Raw genomic sequence first — 19,908 nt, forward strand, 5'->3', positions numbered from 1 at the left:
AATATTTGATGATTTTGTTCGCCGTCTATTCCTCTGATTCATATCCTTTCCACAAATATAAAATCCAATTTTCTTCCACATATCGATATGTGTTTGTCTCTATCATCCTCAAATCTCTTATGTTATACAAACTGAAAAATAGCCTAGAAGATCTCATACATCATGCAACAAGTAAGTGTCTTCTTCTACGTAATCGGTGAATCTCTCTGTTTTTATTTTAAAGATCTATTATTTTCTAGTTCATGTCACTTATGTTTCAGCATTGATGTGTGTCTTATAGGAAGGCAGCTGGGTTTAGAGAATGAAGGCAAATAAAAGCTAAAATCCTTTTTGGGTTATGTTTGCTTGCAAATTCAATCGGTAAAATCAATTGATCATTAATATATCAAAAATATAATTAAACGATTAATTATGAGACACATCTTTTGTTGAAAAAAAAACAAAAATAACCAAAAAGGATAAAAAAAAAACACGGAAAAGGAAGAGAAAAGAAGAAGACACGACCAATCCTTTATCCGACGTAATTGTATGTGACTCACGACCATGATTAGATTGGTGGAGATTAATATACCCGTCGATTTTGTGCATGCTCCAAAACGAATATCCTGAAAATCTTTCCCACGAGACTCATTAGTCTCTTTATTATCTAAGGTAATTTAAAAGAATAGTTTGTTTGATTGGTTGCAATTGTAGGATGCAAGATCATATCAATATGATGGTTTAAAGACAAAGGATGGCCAATATGATGGTTTTCTATGATGATCCAACAGATCAAAAGGTGGTTTTCTATCATTAAATTGCCAAATTTCTGTTATTGCTATGAATGTATGTTTTATGGTAGGATAACAAGTTCTTGGTGGTCATTGGATGTTCTTGGTCGAACGATAAACCGTCATAAAAAGGTATGTAAACTACATTTGATCCAAATTTATTTATTTTTTCATTTTTTCGTGTTTAAGAATATTACTATTTTTAAAAATGTAAAATATATCGAATTTTTATATTTTAGGGTCAGTTATTTTTTTAATTTTAATTAATATTCGAATTAATTTAATAAAGGGTATTTAAGTAATTACGCAAAATCAAGGGCTCAACAAGAGCCGAGAGTCCGACACGTCAGCAAAAACACTTCTCAAATATTGTTACAAGTAGAGCTTTCCTGTCTTGTGGTGTTCTTGTTAATGTTTAATGACTGAAAAGTCTGAAATAAATACATTTCTTCTGCTTTTGCTACCGTTGAGAATCTATGCTCTTTGTGCCAAGTCATATATATATATATAGCTAGCGCCCATAGAGTTGTATCGAATATAATGGCGACCAATATTCACTCCTCCGGAAAAAAGAAAAGTGATAGACGAGATATATTTGTTGATGTGTCTGAGTTAAACCCGATGTCAATCGTAAGACGCATTAAAGTGAAGATACTCAGGATTTTCGAGTCTTGTACACTCTTTTATGAGACATTGGAACTCATATTAGTCGATGCAAAGGTTAACTATATATTTTCATGTGATTATATCATCAGTTTTTTATTTTGGTTATTACTTTATCAGTTGTTCTAATCTTGTAGGGCCATAAGATACGTGCAATCATTCCAAGAGATGTTGGTTATCGTTTCCCTAAAACACTTATTGAAGGGAATTGGATGGCTCTTAAACATTATGACATAGTACCCTCTTCTATCGGCATTAGACTGACTACACACGAATATGAAATACAGTGGTTATCGTCGACTATACCCTCTAAAATAAAGTCGTTAAGCTCTGGTGACTATTTCAGTTTTGTGTCTTTTGAAGCTATAAACAATGGGTTTTTTGATCTGGATATTAGTTATGGTAAGTAATAATGTTCCATTATATGAATTTGATATTACCGTAATGTTTATTCAATATATCCTCCCACGATATGACCAATATTTTGTATTTTAATGTGAATATTTTACATATGTAGATTTAATTGGGCGTGTTTTGAGTGTTGGTAGCGATGCCGAAGGAAACACGATCAATATTGATGGAAAGGAAATTTACTTTGAGCTAGAAAACGATAAGTAAGAGTTATATACCAAGTTATCATCTCTAAATTTCCAAACAATATGTTATATCCTGTTATTTTGTTGATTATAGTTGTGAGCGTCTCCGTTGTCGACTACCATGGTTTTATGTCAGTAAATTTCTCGCTGAGTGGAGCCAATGTAATGATGACATTATCATATGTATATTCAGATTTGCAAGAACTGAAATTAGTGAAGGTATTTTTTGCTTTGGTTATGACATTTAATATATAATATTGGGGTTGGATATATTAAAACTGTATATTCTTTTGGAATTAAGGTACACGAAGAGTCACGGCTTCGTACACGTGTTCGCAGATTCTACTCAATCATTCTTGTCATGATGTAACGAAGATGCGAGGTATCTTTGTCAACAAGAATCACCGGCAAATGTCACACATTCAATTATGATCTTTTAATTATCTTTGGTTGTTGATGAGCAAGGTCAATGTTATTAAATCTAAACTTTACGGTCCTAATGATTTTAATTTTCGGTTTTGCATTATATTATTTTCTCGCAATAATATAGATCAAACTTCATAGATTTTAATTCTGATATACTACTTGGCACAATCAATAATTGTCCATAACTTATAACCTTACATGATTAAATCTGGTCTTAATCAACATACAACCCCGCGCAGGGCGCGGAGACCTCCCCTAGTATATATATATATATATATATCTATTACTCTAACAATAATATCCATACAAGATATTTAAGAAGTTGAGTGAAATTCTTACAAATTTGATTTTTTCATGTGATTATGGAGTTTCGATTATTTTCAATATGGGAGATTTTTCTCTATCTTGAGAATGAAGAGTTGATGGATTTGAGAACAAGTTCTTTTGAACCCAAAAAGGATGATGCGGGAGAAAAGTTAGCAAAGCAAATGAATAAGCACAAGCAATGGAAAAGACTAATAGGTTGGATTTGACCAAATCAACTTTTACGACAAAGTTTATAATCTCAAAAGATGGATGTCTTGACTGGAAGTATATTGGATACTTGTAAAAATAATATTTAACAATTAATTACACAATTCAAATGTAAATAAAGAAGAGTTATAGAATTTTCATTAGATTTTTCAATTATAAATAAAGAAAAATATAGAGAGTTTCTATTAGATATTTTCATTAAAAATACAGAAAAAGGAAGTATTTTTATTAAACGCTTTTCTAGTTTATTTTCCCCTCTAATTACAAATAGATAGGGGTGTCAAAATGAGCTCGCAACTCATGAGCTGGCTCAGCTCAGATCGATTTTTCATGAGCACGAGCTCTGTTTTTTAGGCTCATTTAATAAATGAGTTATGTGATCGAGCTTTTTTTAGATCGCGAGTTATATGAGCGAGCTTTAATGAACATAAGCTCGACTTTTTTAAAAAATATATATATTTATATATATCTTTTCCATTTAAATTAAACAAAAATAGAATTATTCCTTTAGAAAATTTGTATGTTTTTACATATTAATTTTAGAAGATAATATAAGTAATATAGAAATAATCCTTTTAAAAATTTATCTAAAACGTTTCCCAAAAAAAAGAAAGGAATTATCATATTTAGATATTATCTTAAACGTTTACTTGTAGATGAAGACAATGAAGATGTTGCTCTAGGATCATCTCAAGAGCAAGAGTAATACGGAATAGATTCTTGATCATTCCATATTTCTATTATCTTTAATTAATTTAATTTAATTGTTAGGATTTATTATTTGAGATTTTTTTTGTTTGGTGTTTTGAGATTATTTTTTTCTTGGATTTATTTCCATTATTTAACTTTAGAATTAATTATGTTATTGCATTTATTTTAATTTTTTTAAAAAAATTTACATTATTTTTGTTACTATATTTATTTGTTATGAGCTCGCGAGCTAGCTCATTTAACTCGTGACTAAGATGATCTGAGTCCGAATTTATATATTGAAGCGCATCTAATATATGAGCTGAGCTGAGTTAGCTCATGAAATGTCCGAGCTCATCATGAGCTGAGCCGAGTTGAGCGAGCTAGCTCATTTTGACACCCCTACAAATAGATAAACTCTTAAAATTTTATCAGGTGTGTACAAAAATTTCCCAACGATTTTTATTCGACTAGGTTTATATTCAAATCTGCGCGTAGGAAAGCCACCAACTGAAACCTTCCCTACTATTGTCAAATATTTCCGATTTACATAACCAATATTCATGATATATGAAATTAGAATAAAACCAATATTTTAATTATTGTCCGGACTCTTAAAAAAACCGGCTCTACCGTTATAAATTCATAAATTATTTATGGAGACGCACTACCGAGATTTGTAGTTTCACCCATGTAATCAACTAATTTGTTTACAAGTTATCAAATAATTATAATTATAAGGCTACTAGCAATATACGAGATCTAGACTGTAGCACTATAACACGACTCGCTTTTATTGGCAACCGAAAAATTACAAGCTTTGGCGCGTTAATCCTTATGACATATACTGCAGAATATGCATGATCTCGGTAGATGCATCCGATCCAAGTGAGATGAAAAGAAGTACGCATGCCTTAGAGCCCATCTTCATTTTTTAAAAAATTCTTAGACAAAAAGCTTAGAAATATTAGTGATGTTGTGAACTGACTCTTTCATTAATGACAAAAGGATATATATACAAGGCTAATAGCAGTATACATAGAATAAGATAAAACCCTAATGGGCCATGGGCCGGTTATGGAGTCCATCCATATGGTTTATAACACTCCCCCTTGAAAGATATAACCGTGCCCGATACTAAACCGGGATCTCTATAATGCGCTGGGGAATGTTGCCTCATTAAAACCTTACCAGAAAAACCCAGTGGAACAAAACCATGGTGAAGGAAAAAGAGTACAACACGCATTACTCCCCCTGATTTGAGCATCACTGTAGATCCTTAAGTCCGCGCATCCCGATCTGATGAATGAGCTACCAGAACGTTGAAGTCGGCAATGATTTGGTGAATAGGTCGGCTGAATTCTCACTTGACCGGATCTGTTGAACTTTGACCTGACCGTCCTTCTGTAATTCATGAGTGAAGAAGAACTTGGGCAAAATGTGCTTCGTCCGGTCTCTCTTAATGTAGCCATCCTTGAGTTGAGCAATACAGGCTGCGTTGTCTTCAAATATGATGGTCTTTGATGTAGTAGTAGCTACGCCTTAAGGAAGGCTACCTACGTACCTGTGGAAGGGATCAAGCCACATGTAGTTCCTATTCATTGACTATGCCATAATCTGATCTTATGAATAACCTGCATCAGCAAATCAAACTAAACCAAAGCAAACTGGACCTTCTTTGGTTAGATCAGTATAGAATAAACCCAAGTAAACAACGCAGGAAGAATAAATTTTAAAATTTAACTAAACCTTCCTTTAAACCTTTCCAGTGCCTTTGGGTTGATCATGAACTAAATTTAGACAGGAGACTCACGGTAAAACAAATGTTTGGTCTAGTGTGTCTAGCCAAATTCATTAGAACTCCTATGGCACTGAGGTATGGCATTTCCGGACTGAATGGATCACTATCCAATCTGAGGCTTCTCACCATCATTGGGCCTGGTCAATGGGCGGGCCTGGTCCTTATTAAATCTCATTGAGTACTCTTTCAGTGTATGCCATTTGATGCACAAGGATTCCATTATTCACGTACTCAGGTTGTAATCTCAAACAGAACTTAATTATTGCCTAGGTCTTTCATTTCAAATTCTTTCTTTAGATATACTCAACTGTTTGGTCGATTACCCAGAGGTTTAAATCATTCATATACACTGCTATGATTACAAATCCTTTGTTTGCAAACCTCTTTATGAAAATACATGGACTGATAGGATCATTTATAACCTTTCATACGCCCACTTAGTCTAAGTCCATGAAAGGATTTGTCCAGCCTTATGCAGTGATGTTCTCGAGAATCTTTCTTATCTTTGAGCTCAATACCCTCTGGTAATCTCATATATTATCCAGTGGACTTATATAAATATGCAGCCATTATATCCATTAGCCGCAAATCAAGTCTTTCTCTTTTATATAGCCATACTTAGCAAAAATTTAAATGTCTTAGCATCCACCACAGGGGAGTATATCTCCTCTATTTCTGGTCTTTGTGTGAATCCTTTTGCGACAAGCCGTGTCTGATATATCACGCTTTCACTATGTTTATTTCACACAATCACAAAGACTCATTTGTCCCACTGGCATTACATTGAATGGTGTCCTTCGTATTGGACCAAACACATTCCTCTTCTTAATGATTCTTAGCTCCACGTTTTATGGTATTGTACCATTTTAATCAATCAGGTCTTTGAGTGCACTCTAGTATAGACGTGGGTTCTTGATCCTCATTCATTTCAGTTGCTACCTTGTACGCAAATATTTTATCATTGATGTCGACATCTTTTCGGTTCCATTGTATTCTAGACATGATATAGTTTATAGAGATCTCTTTACACTTTCAGGACCTTGAGGTTTGGCGTCCCAAACCTCATTGATTGGTACCTTAGGGTTATGTCTATTAGCCGGCCATGTCTATGGTTTCTTGAACCTTCTCGGTTTCCCTTGCACCTTTCTTTGATTTCTGAGGGTTCTTGTCTTTGGAACATTTTGGGTCTACCACATTTTTTACGTGTTGTAGCCTATGTAGCAACTTGATTGTGTTCCTTGTGAACATCAATACGTATTGGTGCATTACAAGCTGGTATGTACGATTTTGTTACTCTCTTTGGGTCATTATAGAAATCTTGGCAACTGTTTTAGCTAGCTTTTGCAGATATATAGTCTTTTGGATCTCTGATGGAGTCCGAGGATCTTGCCATGTGAAGGATGTTTGATTCCATGTAAGTTCTTTGACCAGCTTGTTAGTCTCTCCACCCAGTGTTGGGAAAACGGATTCATTGAGATGACAATCCTTGTATCTGGCCTTTGGCTCGAGATACTTAATGATGGTGGGAGAATCATTTTTTATGTATATTCCCATCCCCTTTTGAGGTCCCATCATTTGCTCTCTGTGGTGGTGCTATGGGTAAATAGGTGACACACCCAAATGTCTTTAGATGAGACATATTTGGCTCCTGACCTGTGAATAGTTGGGATGGTGAATATCTATGCTCACTAGAATGGCCTGATGCGTATAAGCTCTTGTTGCATGTAATATTGCGTGTCCCCAAGTAGCTACTGTGAGTTCAAGTATGGACATGTGCCACGGGGTATACTACTCTCCCCCTCATGGACATACTGTAGCCATAAAACGTTTGGGACATAATTTACCAGCATTATCTAGACATATAGTCTTAAGTATAAAGGCTCACAGACTTATGGTCTGGGCCAGCAATCTAGCAAACACCAAGTTTCTAGTTGCTTTGACTAGTGATGGCCTTAGTATGAGTTTCCCTTGTGTACATGCTACACACGTGAGGTCCTTAAGGGGTGTACCCTTTTGATTTTAATATCATCTTTACGCATCATGTTAGAACCAGACTGGCCAAGCCGGTCATCCATTAGTGAATTTTCTCAGTAAACCCTTTTGTTTACTGTATTAGCCTTTATCATATTGACCTTGGCATAGTAAAGGTCTATGACGCGGGTATAGTCTCTAAGACCTTCTCATGGTCTTGGGTGCTCTTAGTAATATATGGGAATCCTTTGTTCCCTTCACCCTTAGTTTCAATGATGAAACCATTCAAACACATTTCTTTGAAACTCAACAAGCCCCTTTGAGATGGGTGAATATGAAGCATCTGAGGATGCGTGCCCTTGGGAATATGGGCCTGCCATGGGCCTGCCCTTAGCCTTCACTAAATTTAGCTATACCCGCAATTTGGCTAATGAACCATGTCTTTAGATATTTCGTTTATTGAATTCTCATAACTCATAAATCAATCTCATAGTCATCTATCTCATGGTCGAAATCTTCTTCACCATCGTGATGAACTAAATGAGCTTCTAGATTCTTTTCAAACTCTCTTGATAGAGATCAACGAGATGCTTAGGTGTCCTGCACGTCTTGATCCTCATTCATTTCAGTTGCTACCTTGTACGCAAATATTTTATCATTGATGTCGACATCTTTTCGGTTCCATTGTATTCTAGACATGATATAGTTTATAGAGATCTCTTTACACTTTCAGGACCTTGAGGTTTGGCGTCCCAAACCTCATTGATTGGTACCTTAGGGTTATGTCTATTAGCCGGCCATGTCTATGGTTTCTTGAACCTTCTCGGTTTCCCTTGCACCTTTCTTTGATTTCTGAGGGTTCTTGTCTTTGGAACATTTTGGGTCTACCACATTTTTTACGTGTTGTAGCCTATGTAGCAACTTGATTGTGTTCCTTGTGAACATCAATACGTATTGGTGCATTACAAGCTGGTATGTACGATTTTGTTACTCTCTTTGGGTCATTATAGAAATCTTGGCAACTGTTTTAGCTAGCTTTTGCAGATATATAGTCTTTTGGATCTCTGATGGAGTCCGAGGATCTTGCCATGTGAAGGATGTTTGATTCCATGTAAGTTCTTTGACCAGCTTGTTAGTCTCTCCACCCAGTGTTGGGAAAACGGATTCATTGAGATGACAATCCTTGTATCTGGCCTTTGGCTCGAGATACTTAATGATGGTGGGAGAATCATTTTTTATGTATATTCCCATCCCCTTTTGAGGTCCCATCATTTGCTCTCTGTGGTGGTGCTATGGGTAAATAGGTGACACACCCAAATGTCTTTAGATGAGACATATTTGGCTCCTGACCTGTGAATAGTTGGGATGGTGAATATCTATGCTCACTAGAATGGCCTGATGCGTATAAGCTCTTGTTGCATGTAATATTGCGTGTCCCCAAGTAGCTACTGTGAGTTCAAGTATGGACATGTGCCACGGGGTATACTACTCTCCCCCTCATGGACATACTGTAGCCATAAAACGTTTGGGACATAATTTACCAGCATTATCTAGACATATAGTCTTAAGTATAAAGGCTCACAGACTTATGGTCTGGGCCAGCAATCTAGCAAACACCAAGTTTCTAGTTGCTTTGACTAGTGATGGCCTTAGTATGAGTTTCCCTTGTGTACATGCTACACACGTGAGGTCCTTAAGGGGTGTACCCTTTTGATTTTAATATCATCTTTACGCATCATGTTAGAACCAGACTGGCCAAGCCGGTCATCCATTAGTGAATTTTCTCAGTAAACCCTTTTGTTTACTGTATTAGCCTTTATCATATTGACCTTGGCATAGTAAAGGTCTATGACGCGGGTATAGTCTCTAAGACCTTCTCATGGTCTTGGGTGCTCTTAGTAATATATGGGAATCCTTTGTTCCCTTCACCCTTAGTTTCAATGATGAAACCATTCAAACACATTTCTTTGAAACTCAACAAGCCCCTTTGAGATGGGTGAATATGAAGCATCTGAGGATGCGTGCCCTTGGGAATATGGGCCTGCCATGGGCCTGCCCTTAGCCTTCACTAAATTTAGCTATACCCGCAATTTGGCTAATGAACCATGTCTTTAGATATTTCGTTTATTGAATTCTCATAACTCATAAATCAATCTCATAGTCATCTATCTCATGGTCGAAATCTTCTTCACCATCGTGATGAACTAAATGAGCTTCTAGATTCTTTTCAAACTCTCTTGATAGAGATCAACGAGATGCTTAGGTGTCCTGCACGTCTTAGTCCAATGGTTTCCCCATTCCTCATCAGTGGCAAACAAGTTTATTTGAGTGTTGTAGTTTGGGTATACCGCGGCCTCTACCTCGATTACGACCAAAGTCGGGTCGGCGGCCTTAACCATATGAATGGTTTTCTTGATCATATAAATTATAATTGCCACTTCTACCACATTTATTCCATTTACCATGACTGTGGCCATGATACTTATCTCTTTGGACGTGGTTAGACTCTTTAGTCTCTTTAGGCTCTTCAGCCCAATGGGCTTCTGATAATGGGGTAGGACCAGGAGGTCTCATTTCACTATTTATAACTCATTTTTTGCTCATCAAATAGCAAAACAAGAGTTTAGACTTGCATATGTGGTAAAAACCTTTTTCACGATATTGTTGCTCAGGCAATATATTGTTTGTGTGAAAGGTCGAGAATGCTTTCTCTAGCAAGTCATTCTCAGTAACTTCCTCACCACGGAATCTCAGTATTGACACTATTTTAGATAGTGCTGAGTTATACTTATTCATGGATTTGAATTCCTGGAATTTGAGATTCTTTCGATCGAATCGGGCTTTTGGGTAATAGCACCGTTCTTTGGTGGTTATATTGATTTTTTTTTTTTTTCAACTCTGTCCTGAGGTCCAGAGGATTCTTAATAGTGAGGTACTGATTTTGAGACTCTCATTGAGGTGATGGCGTATGTTAGTAATCGCCTTATATCTTTCTCTTCTGGTGACATTGTTTCCTTCCACAATAGATTCACCAAGCCCTTTTTCCTTTAGGACAATCTCAGTGTCCAAAGTCCATTGTAAATAATTGTCACCAGAGACATTGAGTGTCGTGTATTCATAATAGTTGATTTCTGACATCTATAATATATAGAGTTAAATGAGAACTCATGTAATCGGTTAGACCAAGTCATGCGGTATTTAAGACCGAGCCATGCTTGTCTTCAGCAAGTGTTTTCTAAACAATCATGTTATATATATGTGGATGAAATCAACCCTAGAAGATTGATCTAGTATGCAACAAAAAAACAACCAAACAATCGGATCATACTAGATTAGGATATTAGGATTTTGCGGTTAAGTTTTAGGGTTTTAACATCCGCGATTTATAGTACTAGGGTTTTTACTAGGGTTTCGGTTTTATGTATGGAACTTTCTATCTATAGAAACTTTCCTTATATGGAACTTTCCATTTATGGAAACTTTCTATTTCTCATCTAGAAAAAAATCTTAAACAAACGTGTACTTTAGGGTTTTGGAATATTTCTTTATGAAGGGGTTTCCTATTTTGGTAACTTTCCATTTTGGGAAACTTGCTATTTTAGGGAACCTTTTATTTTGGGAAACTTGCTATTTTATAAAACTTTCTATTTCTGGAAACTTTCCTTATATGGAACTTTCTATTTATGGGAAACTTGATCTTAAACCGTGACTTAGGGTTTACGAGAATCGGATTTAATCGAGGATTTAGGGTTTCGGTTTTCTTTTGGATTATACCGAACATAAGTCCAGTTTTAGGTCTATAATCAAACTGCAACTTGCAGTTAGGGTTTCGCATTTTAAATCGCGATTAGGATTAAACCGGTTAATCAAACCGGTTATGATCTGATTAAGGTTTCGATTTAGAATTAGAAACGGAAATGGCGGTTTGGTTTTCGCGATTACAATCGCGATTAGGATTTATATTTATGGAGGTTTTATGGCATGAGAGAACAATCAAGCAAACCGGTTTAGGCTTTTAGGGAATAAGATCGCGATTTAGATTTCTATCATTAGGGATTCAATTCAATCAAAAACAAGCAACATATTTTAGGGTTTTATATATTGAGAATCGCGATTTAAGATTTTAGGGTTTAAGATATGCGCATAGGATTTAATCAAAACAGATTTTATTTTATGATTGAGGGTTTAGATTCATTCAATTAATCAACAAAACAATCTATGCACACGTAAATTAGGGTTTCAGATTTTAGGGTTTTAGTTTGAACATTAATCAGATTCGATTCAGGGTTTTCAGAGTTAGGTAGACCTTTAACCACTGATTGAATTTTGAATTGATTAGGACCGGGAGCTAAAAACCTCGGTATCTCACGCTGCTGCAACGAACCGCAAACAGTACCGCGATGAACAGTACCATGATGAACAGTACCGACGATGAACAGTGCCGACGATGAACAGTGTCGATGATGAACAGTACCGCGATGAACAGTACCGCGATCGGATCTGATGATGTGCGGTTTTTTTTTTTTTTTTTTTTTTAGGGTTAGGGCTTTTTGAAGGTGTTTTTTTTTTTTTTTTTTTTTTTAGAGCAAACTCGTGCTGATAACGTGTTGTGAACTTACTCTTTCATTAATGAAAAAGGGATATATATACAAGGCTAATAGCAGGATACAGAAAATAAGGTAAAACCCTAATGGGGCATGGGCCGGTTATGGAGTCCATCCATATGGTTTATAACAAGTGAGAATTTATCGAAAATACAAATAAGAGCCCAAAATTAGACTTTGAAAGTAAATTTATTAAAGGATATATAAGTATCTGAATTTTTCTTGTGTAGAATTAACAAGAAGCCAACAACAAAAATTTAAATCCAAAACTCATATTTTTTGGCCTGGGCTGGGCTAGCCACATCACTTTCTGCTAGCATCACACCCACTAATCAGTCTCCTATACTCATCTGAATTATACCGCTTACTACACTTCTTATATATAAGATATAGTCTACAAAACCAAATTGAATACAAAAATTCTGCAAACATGTTTTAAACATAACAACACCTTTGAGCTTGAATAACTTGACAATTGGTACACAATGTTCACTGTAGGTTTTGTTGTCGCCGTCTTCGTGAGGTTCTCCGAGAACTCGTCATCGTCTTTGCGGTGTTAGATCGGATTAACATTTCTTCTAGAGAGAATGCAATGTTTTTTTTTTATTGAAATTAGAGAGTATAATTATGTTTTAAGAATATTTGATTGATTTACTAATTCCTTAACTTTTTTAACTTAAAATCATGCTAGTGTTACATATATACCCTGTTCTAAAAATCTCCGTCTAATCCGATTACTCCCCGCTTAATCGCTAGGTCCACCCTGTTTTCTCAAAAATACAGTTTTACGTGTTACTGTAATTATGTTAATCGCTAGGCCCACTTTCCCTGATTTTAGTCCAATTTTCCGATTAATCGCTAGGTCCATACCGAACGTCCAACTAGCGCCTAGCAATTTTTCAAAGAAGGCACATATATAGAATTTAGTAATAAAAAAAAATAGCGTTGTGGACCACGTCCTCTAGTTTGGTCGTGAGTTCTGACTTATTCTTCACAAAGATAATAGACTCATCTCAAAAGCTCACACATGACCCAAGAACCCTAGAGAAGAGGGAATGAGAGAATTCATTCTCGATTTTGAATACATCGCCGAAGGATTTTGTTGGTACTTTCTTCTTCTCTTTGATTTTCTCTTTGACTTCTTCATCTCAATTTCTCTCTTCTTCTTTGCTCTAATCACAGACTTCTCTTCTTTCCTCTTCTGTCTCAATTTGATTGCTTAAAAACAAAAAAGACAATCTTTTTCTCCAATGGGTTTAATCAAGAACACAGTTCATTACTGTTGTGTCTCAAGAGACAATCAGATTCTTTACTCTTACAACGGTGGAGACCAAACCAACGAGAGTCTTGCTGCTTTGTGTTTAGAAAAGTCTCCTCCTTTTCACAATTGGTACTTTGAAACTATTGGGAAGAGAAGATTTGGGTTTTTATTTGGAGATGGGTTTGTTTATTTCGCCATTGTTGATGAGGTTTTGAAGAGATCTAGTGTTCTTAAGTTTCTTGAACATTTGAGAGATGAATTCAAGAAAGCTGCGAGGAATAATTCTAGAGGAAGTTTTACTGCTATGATTGGTTCTATTAATGTTGAAGATCAGCTTGTTCCTGTTGTTGCTAGACTTATAGCTTCGCTTGAACGTGTTGCTGCTGAGAGTACTAACAATGAATTGAAGAGTAATCTTGGTGAACAAAGCGAAGTTTCGAATTCGACTAAAGCTCCGTTGTTGGGGAGGTCAAGTAAGCAAGAGAAGAAGAAAGGGAAAGATCATGTGATTTCACTTAGAGGCATTGAGGTTGAAGAACACAGAAAGTCTAATGATAGGGAGAACAGAACCGATGTTTCAGCGGGAGCGGGAGCAGGAACGTCGTTGGAGAAGGAATGTGTATCGAGTAGAGGACGTTCTGTTACTCAAAGCTTTGAATGGAAATGGCGGCGTTTAGTTCAGATTGTTCTTGCTATTGATGCAGCTATTTGCTTGACACTGTTTGGTATTTGGTTGGCTATATGTCGGGGTATCGAGTGTACACGTTCGTGATCTACAAATTCTGTTTCTGATTGTGTAAAACAAAACTCGGATATACACGATATCGATTCTTTACATTCCCTTGTGCAATTCCAGTAGGCAAAACTATGCAGCATTGTTGATTGTATGTGAAGCCTTAAGTTACAATTTTGCTTTATTCACAGCTTTGAATATGTACAGTTGGATCTAGTTTCTGTTCAGTGTTATTTGTGACTTCACGATACGGGTAACGTCCATCTTTATATGATTAAACTGTTTGAGCTTCAACTTCGAACTCAAATCTCTTTCAAGTTAAATCCTAATGTGTATGATGATGGTCCAAGTTAAATCCCTATGTGAGGCTTAGCTGGAACTTGTAAAGAACCTGAAACTCAAAATATGGGTCCTTGCAGTAGTAACAAGCATATTGATCGTATGATTTGTTCCTTTCTCTCATAGATTCGAGGATTCCTCAAGCGTCAAAGACTCCAATCCGAAACTGGCTTTAGCGATTCTCAAGATCTCGTTCTCTTTTAGTGACCAACTCAATCCTGAATACTCAATCTGCTCATTCAGCTTCTCCCTCTACACTCAACTTGCAGAAACGGTTCGACTTCTCCGTAAACTTGAGAAACCGTTGGTAAAATGTTAATCCCCTTGTTGATTGATTTAAGTACCTAATTTCTCCAAAGATTTTCTCTCTAGTTTAAATTTGTAAAATAGGCTTTTATCACTAAACACTATAACATGGGATGAGCTTGTAATATTTTTCTTTCTCATGCAATCTAATAGAAAAACCCGATTTCTCAACGGATTAATGGTTCCCATCGGTAACCTCTTACCACTGCAGTATAGGGATATACTGTTCTTGTTGTCACCGATCAACAAAATGAGAAGTAAAAAGCGGTAGCTAGACAAAGCAAGCAGTACAACAAAAGAAATTGTTACAAAGAGGAAGTAGTACCAATAGGCTTGGGCAAAATCCCTAAACCCAAACCCGATCCAAATCCAAACTCGTTAATGAAAAATATCCGAATGGGGACTAGTGTTTTGGGATTTCAGATTCCCCAAACCGAATCCGAACTTGAACTAGTACCGCTATCTTTTACCGCTTCCCGCTTTTTCCCTAAAATAACCCAATAAGGCAATAACCCAATTTTGCAGCTCTTGGCCCATTACCAAACACCAATCTCAGGCCCATTACTAATCTAAACATATTAATGAGAAACCAAACCTCCCAAAGAAAAAATCAACAGAACCAAAACCAAGCCACAGTTTCTCTCTCCCATCGTCTCCTCCATTTTCACCACTAAAACCAGAACACAAACCTCAAAAAAAAAACCTTCCTTTATTGTGCCCTTTTGGGCCAACAAATGTTCACAAGCGGTAACGTCACCGCTAGGGTTTTCGAACGTCAGATTCGAACTCCTCCTCCCGGCGCTTCCGTCAGTTCCAAATCTCTCTCTCAATCTCTCAATCTCAATCTCTCTTTTTCCTTATCTCTTCTTCTTCTTCAATGGCAGGTAAATCGCGCAAGACACTTCTACGAAAACCTAGTCCCAAGCTACACACTCTACGATGTCGATTCTCCCGATCACTGTTTCCGCAAATTCACAGAAGACGGACTCTTCCTCATTAGTTTCAGCCGTAACCACCAAGAACTCATAGTCTATCGTCCTTCTTGGCTCACATATTCAACAACCTCCGATGATGATGATTCCACTCCTCTACCTCGCCGTGCTTCGAAATTCGATAGCTTCTTCACTCAACTCTACTCAGTCAATCTTGCTTCATCGAACGAACTTATCTGCAAAGACTTCTTCCTCTACCACAAAACTCGTCGTTTCGGTCTTTTCGCTACTTCAACAGCTCAGATCCACGATTCATCTCCTACTAATGACGCGGTTCCTGGTGTTCCATCGATTGATAAGATCACTTTCATACTTCTTCGATTAGATGATGGTGATGTTCTTGATGAGAGGGTTTTTCTTCATGATTTCGTCAATTTGGCTCATAATATGGGTGTGTTTCTTTATGATGATCTTTTAGCGATTTTATCCTTGCGTTATCAGAGGATTCATCTTCTTCAGATTAGAGATTCTGGTCATCTTGTTGATGCTCGTGCTATTGGTTACTTTTGTCGTGAAGATGATGAGCTTTTCCTCAATTCGAGTTCTCAGGTAAGTGAGTTTGTTCTCTGTAATCTTGTGGAGTAGATAAAGTTTTGAGATTTGTGAGGTTTTTGATGTTAGGCAATGATGAGTCAAGATAAGAGCAAACAGCAAAGTTTATCGGGGAATAAGGATGACGATGATGTTGCGGAGAATGGGTTGCATCATAGTCAGCCTCAGCCAAATCCTACGAATTCGTTTCTTAGTGGTATTAAGCAACGATTACTTTCTTTTATATTCAGGGAGATTTGGAATGAAGAATCGGATAATGTACTGGTTCGTTGTTCTTCAACTTCTCTATTCCTTTATAAAATTGCTCTGAGTTTCGTAATCTGTTACTGCTTCCTCTCATAGATGTTGAGTAGGATAACAGAATTTTAAGGTTTAGGATTGATGCAGTTGACAGTGACTTCTTACTTGATGCAGCTAATCTTACAAGCTCGTTGCATTTATCTACCTTTCTTTGTAATTTGCGATGTATGTCGTTTTGAAACACTACATCTTGGATATGAACTAATCGAAAGACACATTTTTTATTTGCCAGAGGGTTCAAAGTCTTAAGAAGAAGTTTTATTTCCATTTCCAGGATTATGTCGACTTGATTATTTGGAAGGTAATCAATCATGTCTTCTAGCTTTTGGAATCTGTGTCAAGTGTTTGCATTTGATGAAGAGAAAACCTAACCTTTCGCGTATTCTTGATGTCCAGGTTCAGTTTTTGGATCGACAACACCTGCTAATCAAATTTGGCAGTGTAGATGGTGGGGTAAGCTCTCTATAATACAAGTTTTGGTTACATCGAACTGATACTGTCATTTTCAGAAATTACAATTTGGTTGATTAGATTTATGATGTTGATGGGTTAATCAGGTAACAAGAAGTGCTGATCATCATCCAGCTTTCTTCGCGGTGTATAATATGGAAACAACTGACATTGTAGCATTCTATCAGGTAAATTGATTTTGGCCAGTTAATTTGTGGGAAATTGCATTTACTTATAACTTGACTTAGTATATTGATTTATGCAGAACTCAGCAGAAGATCTTTACCAATTATTTGAGCAGTTCAGTGATCACTTTACAGTATCAAGTAGTACGCCATTCATGAACTTTGTAACATCGCATTCTAACAGCGTCCATGCTCTTGAACAACTAAAGTACATGAAAAACAAATCAAACAGTTTTTCTCAGGTTGGCACATCTCTGTATATCGATATGTTGGTTTTTATGAGAGAGAGATAGAGACTTGAATCTAATCAATTTTTCTACACAGTTTGTGAAGAAGATGTTGCTCTCTTTGCCTTTCAGTTGTCAGTCACAAAGTCCCTCCCCATATTTCGACCAATCTCTCTTCCGGTTCGACGAAAAGGTAACCATTATTTAAACCCTTATTCTCTTCTACTTCAGGATTGAGTTTATCCAGTTTAAGTTAATTTCGGATATGGTTACAGTTAATTTCCGCAGCAGATAGGCATAGACAATCCTCAGACAATCCAATCAAGTTCATATCTCGAAGGCAACCGCAAACGCTGAAATTCAAGATAAAACCAGGTTGGCTGTTTTAGTTGCTTAGATATTAAGATGACGAAAAACCAAACCGCACAGAACACAATTTAACGTTGGGATTGTATATTAAATGGTGAACAGGGCCAGAGTGTGGAACTGCAGATGGTCGAAGCAAGAAGATATGTTCATTCTTGTTCCATCCTCATTTACCACTTGCCATCTCTATTCAACAAACACTTTTCATGCCGCCTTCTGTCGTCAATATCCATTTTCGGCGATGACCTCTTGTGGTTTCCATCAGTCTAGTAGTCTGTCTACATGTTGTAATCTATTGTTTGTAATAGAAAGTATCTCAAAACACATAATACATGCATAAAGTGTTTGTATCTATCTTAAAAAGGAAGATACCAATTATATATGTTCACTACGAAGAAATAATTGTAATTTTGACCGACAATTGTATTACTTAAAAATTCTGCATTAGGTTTATCTCATAAGTCTCTCATCTCCTCCTCCTCTTGCAACCCTAGTTTCTTTGGAAGCAAGTTATCATTAAACAATCTGTTTTTTAGATGATGAAGAAGAGAAACAGAATAGATCTTCCCGAGGATTTGGTAGTGGAGATACTCTCTAGGGTTCCGGCGGAATCTTTGGTACGATTACGAACTACATCCAAAAGATGGAACGTTCTGATCAAAGATGGGAGATTTGCTAAGAAACACTATGCTAATGCACCAAGGCACTCTCTGATTATCATGTTGATTGCTTTTAGGGTTTATCTGGTGAGCGTCGATCTCCATGAGATTAACAACAACAAGGTAAAGGTAATAAGTCAATTTAGCCTAAAAGATCCTCTTTCTGATTCTTTAGATTGATATTTGCAAAGTCTTTCATTGCGACGGCTTATTGCTATGCACCACCATAGACAATAGACTAGTTGTTTCGAATCCGTGTTCATGTGAAATTAAGTGGATCCAACCAAGAAATTCCTACAAGAAATTCGATATCTATGCTTTCGGTAAATCCTCATGCAACAAGTACAAAATCTTGAGGATGGATCAATTTGATTATACTAGCCCAGTATTACTTGACTACGAAATCTATGACTTTAACTCTAATTCTTGGAGAGTTATTGGTAAGATAATTAGGGAATGGTTCATACCGCGGTGTACGGACCGCGGCATGTCTGTTAATGGAAACACTTACTGGCTTGCTTCTACTAACGACTTCACAAGTGGGCATTTTAAACTTGGTTTTGATTTTTCAACAGAGAGTTTTGCAAGGGTATCTCTTCCGGGTGATCATCTTCCTGATCGTATTTTTGCTTTATCAGTTACTAGAGAAGATCCAAAAATTTGTATAGCTACTCGGAGCATCATTCAAGAACTCCATATAGATGTATGGATTGCAACTACGATTGAGAGTACGGGAGCTGCGTCATGGAGAAAATTCCTATCAGTTAATTTAGCAAATCTCTACAAGCCTTTTTGCTTTGCTCGTGGGATGAATTTCTTGGTCGACCAGGAGAACAAAGTTTTGGTGTGTCGCGGTAAATATTGGGTCTCTGACGTTTTCTTACACGTTGTGGGAAAGGATAAATGTATACAAGTGGATCATCATGATGCAGAATCTCGATGCTCACTTGTCGACAATTATGTTCCAACTTTGGTTCAAATCCAACAAGGTTTATAATTCTTCGAGTGAGGCAAAAAGGAAGTAGCTAGAAGATCTAGTAATCTATGATTGTCACACTAAGTTATGTATTATCTATCCAAGTCTTGATATTTGATTTTAAAAGAAGTCATATAATGGCGTTTTAAGAGAAAAAAAATGGCGTTTTTAGAAAAAAAAGTGTCCACTCGTTTCTTTATGTCTTACGACACCTACCTTCCGATCCGTACTTTTGCTCGTGCGAGTGCATAGAAAAAGGAAATGAGTTGGGTTAAGGTTCATCGGTGGTAGAGCTGTCAAAATGGGCGGGCCACCCATGGGCTGTCCGTGTCCAACACCTATTGGACCGGTCATGGACAAGCCTATTTTGATATGGGCGTTAATGGCCATGGTCCTTAATGGACATGGGCGTTAATGGACTTGACGTCATGGACATGGGCGGCTCAATACGGCCCAATGCACTCAAAATGTTAGGTCAAATCAATTTGGAGAAAAATCGTAACTCAT

The 19,908-nt window shown here is 36.7% G+C and overlaps 3 protein-coding genes across 4 annotated transcripts; all 3 read left to right on the top strand.

Annotated features, from left to right (window-relative positions):
* Positions 1-13,042: 13,042 nt before the first annotated feature.
* On the top strand, positions 13,043-14,299 carry LOC9308566 (phytolongin Phyl1.1). The gene is made up of 2 exons (XM_021021195.1): positions 13,043-13,160; positions 13,290-14,299. The coding sequence occupies exon 2, from the start codon at positions 13,306-13,308 to the stop codon at positions 14,086-14,088; it is 783 nt and encodes a 260-aa protein (XP_020876854.1). The 5' UTR covers positions 13,043-13,160; positions 13,290-13,305; the 3' UTR covers positions 14,089-14,299.
* Positions 14,300-15,294: 995 nt separating this feature from the next.
* LOC9308567 (light-mediated development protein DET1) lies at positions 15,295-18,187 on the top strand. 2 transcript variants are annotated; one of them, XM_021021197.1, is made up of 10 exons: positions 15,295-15,500; positions 15,579-16,235; positions 16,308-16,496; positions 16,771-16,839; positions 16,935-16,991; positions 17,096-17,176; positions 17,254-17,415; positions 17,498-17,593; positions 17,676-17,775; positions 17,872-18,187. In XM_021021197.1, the coding sequence occupies exons 1-10, from the start codon at positions 15,429-15,431 to the stop codon at positions 18,009-18,011; spliced, it is 1,623 nt and encodes a 540-aa protein (XP_020876856.1). In that variant the 5' UTR covers positions 15,295-15,428; the 3' UTR covers positions 18,012-18,187. The 2 variants fall into 2 exon arrangements, with proteins under 2 accessions (XP_020876856.1, XP_020876855.1); XM_021021196.1 differs by having other exon boundaries at positions 15,296-15,500; positions 16,308-16,502.
* Positions 18,188-18,281: 94 nt separating this feature from the next.
* Positions 18,282-19,667, top strand: LOC9308568 (putative F-box protein At4g10190). The gene is given in 2 exon segments (XM_021021198.1): positions 18,282-18,598; positions 18,600-19,667. Coding segments are annotated over 2 exon segments (1,119 nt in total). The 5' UTR covers positions 18,282-18,302; the 3' UTR covers positions 19,423-19,667.
* Positions 19,668-19,908: the final 241 nt, after the last annotated feature.

The sequence above is a fragment of the Arabidopsis lyrata genome (genome assembly GCF_000004255.2).
Source record: "Arabidopsis lyrata subsp. lyrata unplaced genomic scaffold ARALYscaffold_6, whole genome shotgun sequence".
NCBI lineage: Eukaryota > Viridiplantae > Streptophyta > Magnoliopsida > Brassicales > Brassicaceae > Arabidopsis > Arabidopsis lyrata.